The 8,450-nt window shown below is 37.0% G+C and overlaps 1 protein-coding gene across 1 annotated transcript; it reads right to left on the reverse strand.

The window, feature by feature from the left end:
* Positions 1 to 668: 668 nt before the first annotated feature.
* On the reverse strand, positions 669 to 7,975 carry dmrt2b (doublesex and mab-3 related transcription factor 2b). The gene is made up of 4 exons (XM_028444831.1): positions 7,810 to 7,975; positions 7,276 to 7,638; positions 2,922 to 2,988; positions 669 to 2,032 (listed from the first exon to the last, which is right to left on the reverse strand). The coding sequence occupies exons 2-4, from the start codon at positions 7,636 to 7,638 to the stop codon at positions 1,311 to 1,313; spliced, it is 1,152 nt and encodes a 383-aa protein (XP_028300632.1). The 5' UTR covers positions 7,810 to 7,975; the 3' UTR covers positions 669 to 1,310.
* Positions 7,976 to 8,450: the final 475 nt, after the last annotated feature.

Consider the following 8,450-nt stretch of genomic DNA (forward strand, 5'->3'; position numbering starts at 1 on the left):
AAGTAAGCATGAGTTCAAACACACATTGACTTTCCCCTTGACTTTGTTTTTGTGCTTGCACTCTCTAAAAAGAGAATAAGAAATGGTCATGGGCGCTGGTCAAAACAGCGGAGCTCAGTAAATTTTAATCAGAGCAGCAGAAGAAACCCATGTTTGATCTTTGGTCTGTGCAAAAATGTAGAACCAACAGGATTTAGGGATAATAAATGTATTTATTATTGAAGTGAAAAAGAAATGTAAACATGGTATATTAAAGACACTTAACAAATGTCCTTTAAAAGCCAGATATAAAACCTAATTTTTTTAGTATATACTTCTAGGTCAGACATAACAAAGTGCTCCACACCAGGGTTGTGGTCAATTACATTTTTCAGTTACAATTACGTTTTCAATTACCCATGTTCAATTACAATTCAATTACTATTAAAGTGACCAGAATTTCTTTCCAAATTAAAATTAAATTACAATTTTTATTTGTTCTCAGAAAGTCAATTACAATTATGTTCTCAATTACTAAATTTCAATTACAATTCATCACAATTACTAAACCTGAAATAAATAACCTAATAAAAGTTAACCATCCTCTTGTTTTTGCTTTCTGTTAGCATCTCTTATGATAATTGGTCATAAATCAGCTGTAAAATACACTAAAAACAAATATCTATCATCAAATTACTTTGCTATCTATTGATTACCTTGTTAGGCTTCCTAATCAATCAAAATATAGGTTTTAATATTTTTGCTGTGAGCGTCTGGGCCTTTTTTGTGTCAGTATAGCCCTCGATTTACATTTCTTTCATTGATAAAATATGGGAAAGCTAGATATGAAACATACGGTACTTTAATAATTATTAACTACATATGTGTAGAACTGTACATGGTTCCCTAGTTTAGCATTACTTATGATTGGTTGAGGTTTTGTTCATTCATACAGGACATTTTTATCTCCTGACATGTTTTGAATGTCAAAGACCAGTCCTCGATGGAGTTTTGCTGATCGACTTTGAAGTTTCACTTGACTTTCATGTAATAGTTCCAGCAAGATTCATTTTGTCTTCTTTTTGAATAATATGTTAAGTTGAGGTTTCGTTTATTCAGACAAGGTTTTTAAGGAAAACATGTCAGGAGATAAAAAAAAAATTATCCTGAAAAACCTTGTCTGAATAAACGTAAACCATAACTTTAACTTAACATACTAAGCAAAAAGAAGGCAAAATGAATCTCGCTGGAAATACAATTGTAATTATTAATTACACGTTCACAATTGTAATTGACCCCAACCCTGCTCCACACTCCTTTCCAGAGGCCCATCAAGTCCTCAGCAGTGCCTCCACAGAGAAAGGTAATGGCCTCACAGCGGGGGTCCGCACTGAGCTGACATGATGATGGCTCTTAACAGAGTCGGCGTGCTGTCCTGCCTCAGCGACGTCTGAGCTCCAGCCTTTAGCTATCAGGAGTCTGGGGTCCAACGTCTGACTGGTGAGTGCAGAGGAGCCATTTAAGTTCATCGCTTGTGTTTGTTTGGAGGGCGATCGGACAGGACAAACACTCGACACAGAGCAGAAGTCTGGTTTAGTCAGATGAATCTCCTCGGGTAGCTCTTTTATACTGTCACTGCTTGGTTGTGAGTTGGGATTTGGTAAAAAGTCATCAAACTCTCCCCCTCTGGAGGATTTGCTCTCCAGGTGAAAGAAGTGATAAAACTGGAAGTCACACTCGTAAAGATGTCTGTATTTATACTCGGGTACCAGGCCGACAGTAATGAGGTCCTTATTGTGAGAGCAGCAGTGGAGATCAGTTGGAGGGTGCAGCGTGGGTACGAGGGGGGAGGTGGGAAAGGTGAAACCTGCAGCGTGCAGCTCTCTCTGCCTCAACTCGTGCTCCAGCATCACATTCTCCAGCTCTTTGTCGGCAAACGCCCGTCTCTTCCTCATCCGGGCGCTGATGGAGGAGCTGAAGGTGGTTTGATCGCGCTGAGTCAGAGTCGACCAGCGCGACGTGTCGTCCACAGGAGGAGCTGAAGCTTTTAATCCTGAATATGAAAGCAAAGCCACACGCTGCTGTTAGCAATAATTCATATAATTAATGTCTGGGTAATCACATTGTTCACACCAATTAAATGCAACGTTGATGCTTGAGCACTTTGTTGTTGATTATTTCAATTATGCCCTTGGTTAGCGGTGTCGTTTTTACTTTACTCAGAGCATGGAAACATGAGGGGCCTGTATAATCACACACAGATATAATCACACACAATGTGTTTTTTTTTTTTTTTTTTTTTTTTACAAATGTGGCTTAAAATCTTTGAAATGTCCTTATTAGAAGATCTTTGCTTAACAAAACTCATTATTTTTCACCACATTTCTTTTATTAACTTAAAAAAAAAAATGGGACTGTTGAAGATGCACAAACCCTGAGGACAGAAGTCTTTTTGGGTTGGAGTTCTTCAACAGTCTGTGATTTATTCGCAAACTTCAGCCATCAGAGCGTCAGCCGCGCACTGAGCTCTTCTTCTCTGCTTCATTGTCTACTACCAAAATGCAGAGTTGGAATTATGAGATAGATAGATTATTTTTCTCTTTTGGTAAACGAAAGAGGGTTACAGTGACATCTTTAATCTGTAAATATGTACAGTAAATATATCTCCTTGCCCCCACCTGTTAATATGTATATATCTGTATCCTTTTTTCTTTATATATTTTTCTATTTCTATTTATGTATAGCTTCTGTTATTGTAATGTTTATTTAATTTTGCAGCAAAAATACCTTTGATTTATCAGCCTGCACGTCTTTATCTGCTTTAAAAGAGGTGATGGGATAGCTTTAATGTATAGTTTTCTGTCCTGAAATGATCCCGTAGTCTAATGACAGTAATGTGCTCTTTTATATACAAGAAAGCAGATGTATTAATGAGACTTTACCCTGCAGGATGCTCTTGGCCACAGTGCTTGACTCGGCTGCTCTGCTGTAACACTGAAACACTGTTCTCTGCAACACACACACACACACACACACACACACACACACACACACACGGAAAGAGGATACATTACATTATATGGTTATAATTACATCAAGAAAGACAAAAGTGTAAGGTAGTCAAATAAAATAAATACACATTGTAAGACAGTGGAGGGCTTTGAGTTTTTACACAAATCCATTTCAGGTTACAAAGAAATACAATCACCGTACGTCAATACTTGGTGCATAAGGTCATATATCAATATAAGATGAGAAATAAGTTACTACAAAGAAGATATTGTCTTTTAAGCAAGTGTTTCTCAAACTACCCCCTTTCTCTTATTTCTGAATCCATGTACCCCCTTAGTCCGGCTGTAACATTTTACTCAGAAAACTAACAATAAAGCATAATGATGCAATGAACAAGTGATAACACACATTTTAAATTATTGCTTCCTGAATATTTATATAGTTTTTATCATTTCCAGTAGGGATGTAATGATTTACTCAACTCCCGATACGATTCGATTCACGATACTGGGTTCACGATACGATTCTAGACATTTGAGAATTCTAGAAAAATTCGATTCTAAAAAATACTGTACTATTTTCCTTATATTTTTCGTTGTCAAAAGAATCCCTTGATAACCTATTCAAAACAATGCAATTTAACTAAAAATAAATCTTGAATTAAATAAATAAAGGAATAACACAAATGAAGAAGAAGCCTATTCATTTAAATTCTGGTTCTATAGTAAACAATGCAAAACTGCATAATGGTTCTTTTTCTTTTTAAAAGTGCAACTGAAAATGTATTTTGTGCCTTAACAATTGGACTTAAAAAAAAAAAAAAAAAAAAACAGTCATTGCATTGTATTTAGGTCAGATATTTGTTTGGACCAGCAGAGGGCGCTGGTAACCCAGTGGTTGGTTGGCATCCAGCTAATCTAGCACTGAAGAAGAGATGCTATGCGCTAGCAGACAGAGCTAATAGAAAAATGTGACTTTTACAGATATTCACATAATATTACAGATATTCTTTCGGTGCTAAAGGGGTAAGGAATCATTTATGAACATGTTTAAGAGTAGAAGTCGACCAGAAAGAAAGTAGTAGCAAATTCCACCCGCCGCCAACACTTCTGAATAGCGCTCCCTGCTGGTTAAAAAAAGGTATTGCGATTAAATTTTTACAGTATCGATGTGAACCGTGATACCTATGAATCGATTTTTAACTGCCTTATGATTAATCGTTAGATCCCTAATTTCCAGTCATCTCCTGCCTGGTGTGGGAACAAGACTGATGTTTTAATCAAAATCAAAAATCAGAATCAGAATCAGAAATGTTTTAATGGCCAAGTACAGTTTTTAGGACAGTACAAGGAATTTGTCTTGGTAGTCGGTGCGCGAAACAAAAAACAAAGAAAACAAAATCGTTACCATTATAATTTTTATGATTATCATTTGTAACTAAAAATAAACATTACAGTATAAAACCCCATATTTGTAATGCTTTCATTTCTTGATAATATGTTAAGGTTTCATTTATTCAGACAACTTTTTTTCAGGAAGTACCCGCTGTGGTGCCATCGCGTACGCCTAGGGGTACACGTACCCCCATTTTAAGATGTAAAATTGTAACGAGAACTTTTAAATAAAATATATTCTACAGGAGTACCTGTGCTTATATGAGATAACTGTGTGTGCAGTAATTCATACAGGGAGCAGTTAAGGTCACTGTTGTGAAGCTGATTTCACTCATTTTCATACCTTTTCGCCTGAGCAGGTAAAACCTTTGCTCACACAAACTTTGTTAATACTTTCAGCTGCGTGAAATATGTGGATGCTCTCCTGACGTGCAGTCAAATGCTGTTTTTAAAACCAGTTCATTAACTTATTGTATTTTTGTGTCTGCCAGGGGCTTTATTATCTTTATTAATTTATCCATATTTTCCATTTCCTCCATTATTCCCTTAGCTTGAGCTAAAGGCTGCAGATTATTGTCAATCAATTTTAAGAAAATGTCTGGTTTTTGGTGGTTGTTTACAGAGATAATAGAGGAAATAATCTTGTATTATCTTGTATCATCATTAAGCAGCCCAAGTGATCGGATTTGGACCCTTGTTGGGAATTGCTTCATAGTTTAAAATAGTGTATGAGGTATTTTTAAATCACGTCCATGTCAAAGTTTATCAAATAAAACATCCAAACAGCAAACAATCCAAAATCAATAGAATGATCAGTAAAAAGTCCACTGAGTCCTATTGTGTTTAACTCCTTTTCATCTTAATATTCCACTGATTTGCAACTTTTTATTTGGCGTTTTATCATTTCAACATTTGTAGTTTATTCATAAAGATGTACATACTGACTAACAGTTTGATAATTCTACATTGATGTTATTTTCATAGAAGTTTAATATGGTTGGCTTCACTTCTTTTTTTTTTTATCCCTTTACTTAACGAAACACTACAAAGTGTTTAAACCAGGGTGTCAAACCCATGTTCAGGGGCCAAATACGGACCAGTTCGATCATAAGTGAGCCACAGGTTTTAAGCGGGAAAACAAAAAATTTCAACATTAATGTGTTCAACTCTGCACTTCCAGTTATAAATTAGATATAAAGTATGGGGCATTATCACCAGTAATATCTAAGCAATAAGTGACAGATACTTAATTGTCATTTGATCGACCAATTTTGATTTACATTGGGGAGATTCTGTGGAACGGGTCAGAAAATGGATGAATGGATGGATGGAGATTTTGTGGAAGATTTTGAGAAAAATTGTAGAGTTTTCTAAACATTTTGAGTTCTTTCAACAACAATTTACAAGTGAATTATTTGGTAATTTACACAATGATTCATGTTTTCTCTGTCATTTTCACTTCCTCTTGCGGGCCGAATCGAATGCTCTGAAGGACCATATTTGGACCATTAGAGCACAAAAATGAGCAGCCATTTCCAGTGTACTAGTATAACAGAGGTCTGACAGTTAGTAGCAAAAACATGTCTCATGGAATGCAAGTTGTCCATCACTTATCTATCATTAGCGTTGTGTGCAATGGCACAATTGCCTTTGGCCCACTTTGCAATATTTGTATTTAAATAACAAACCATCAGCTATTGAATGTAACTTTAAACAACAACTAAGTAAGTGCCACCATGTTTAATTATATGATTAGAAGATTACAATTTCAATTTGCACAACACATTTATTAAAAGTGATGTGCTACACATTAAGGTGTTTGGGTTAAGGGACTTCCTTAACATCCCATAGTATTAGTGAAGGTTGGATAATAAATAGGCTATATTTCCAAAACTTTTCCAAAAACAGTTTAAATTATTCCATGACTTTTCCAGATGAGAAAATATTTTTTTTAAATTCCATAAATTTTCCAGGAACTTCATGACCGCGGGGACCCTGATTATTGTGCCCTAGTTTTCAATATCAATTCTCTTCAAAAATTCTTGATTTTGTTACTAATTTTTGTGTAATTTTGTGACATTTTGAGGAATTCTTTGTGAAAAATTGCAAGATTTTTTTGGAATACAAATGGAACAGTGAACGCAAACAAAGGAAAAATGTAAGTATCTAAAAATATGGTGGAGTTGGTGAATTTTAGATATCTACATTTAGATTATTTAGTAATTTACACAATAATTCATGTTTCTCTGTCATTTTTATTTAGCTATGGCTATTGATACGTTTCTGTATCAAGGGTTAGGGTTAGGGTTAGGTGACGTGATAGGTGCACCACGTGACTTAAAGTTCCATCAGTTTTATTTTAGCTCATATTTATTTTTAGCTACCTTGCTAACCCTTTTATTTTAATCCTAATCCTAACCCTAACGCTAACTCTAACCCTATAAGGAAATACCCTAAAATGTTTATTTTTGTCGTCTCGGTATTTTTAAAGGTGGAATTTGCAGTGTTAATTATGTTAAAATGACAAAATATATATGTCATAAGTGAGATTCGAACCCACGGCAGTGGAACGAAGAATTCTTGAGTCAGGCGCCTTATAAATCATCCTGATACAGTGAAAACACATTAGGCTTATGTAGAAAAGGTCTGGAAAACGGACGCATAGTTTCGGGGTCTATAGACACTTCCTTTTTATTTTCTCCTGCGGGCCGAATTGGATGCGCTAAATGGCTGGATTGGGCCCCCGGGCCTTGAGTTTGACACCAGTGGTTTAAATAAAAAAAATTCAAATATTTGAAACAGGGTTGGTCAATTATATTTTTCAATTACAATTACGTCTTCAATTATCCATGTGCAATTACAACTCTCTGGTGAGGTGATTGTGACTGACCTGTCCCGGTCCCGGTCCTGGTCCCGGTCCCGGTGCGCTCCTCAGCTCCGCCGCCTGCTGCCGTCGGAGAGCGACCTGCGCGGCCATGACGCGCTGCCTCTCCACCACCAGCAGGCAGCAGGCGCAGCGGCAGTCCCTCCAGCGGCACAACCGTTTGTGGCCTTTCAAACACGAAACCACGCCGTGGTTCCGACAGCGGGCGCATTTAGGGCTCCGGGCGGTCCTACAGCGCGCGTTAAGCTGCTGCTGCTGCTGGGCCTCGGGGGCCAAAGCGCATCCGTCAGCGCGCGTCACATTCAGAACATCTGCAGGTTGTTCTGATGAAGCCTCCAGCTGTGAATCTTGCTCCAGCACAGCGGACATCTGGAAGAGTAACATGAGAAAAGTTCTCCTTTTAATATAAGTACATTTACTGCAGAGATCTAGCATTACAAGTACGAATTTAAAGCAAACTTCAAGCAAAATCCATCCCTGAATGTTTCCTAAAGAATTTTAATTTAAAAAATAAAAACATTTTGAACTATCATAACTAACCCCAAAGATCCACTCTGCAGATGGATCTTTTTTTAAAGCCTAAGCCTCCCTCCACAGCTGCTCAATGATGCTCTTTCCAAGCTGGAGCATTGCAGACTGACAGACAGTAAATAATAGACCATGGCCACAATGTGGAGCTCCTTCATGGCACAGGGCCCAGGCTTGGATAGTTAGGAAAGCCCACAGCTACTCTCTTTTCTCCCATATAAACCCCCAAAATACCTGCACCGCCCAGCCCACCTATATTTGGCTCTTCTCAACTTTCAGGAAAGACTTTGAACAACGCAGAGCAGGAACTGTGCATCACAAAAACACAAAGAGACTTCCAAGGAATGTGATTTATCTAATTATTATTTATTTTTAACCAATAATCTTTAAATATCAAATTCTAACCATGTGAAAAAAACCCCCAAAAAAACAGTGAAGTTCAAAAATTTCCACATTTTCACATTATTATGGGTTCATTCACATTCATAATGACCAATCTTATTGTGTATTTAATGGTGAACCATCTATAATCATAGAGGCTTTACATGACCTTGATCTGTCATATGCTGTGTGAAGGGAAAAGCCCTGTTTGCTGTGAAATGAGGCTGATATTTATTTCCTGCAGCAGGGTCACCGACTCCTCCAAGATGGAG

Source organism: Gouania willdenowi, chromosome 4 (assembly GCF_900634775.1).
Source record: "Gouania willdenowi chromosome 4, fGouWil2.1, whole genome shotgun sequence".
Lineage (NCBI taxonomy): Eukaryota > Metazoa > Chordata > Actinopteri > Blenniiformes > Gobiesocidae > Gouania > Gouania willdenowi.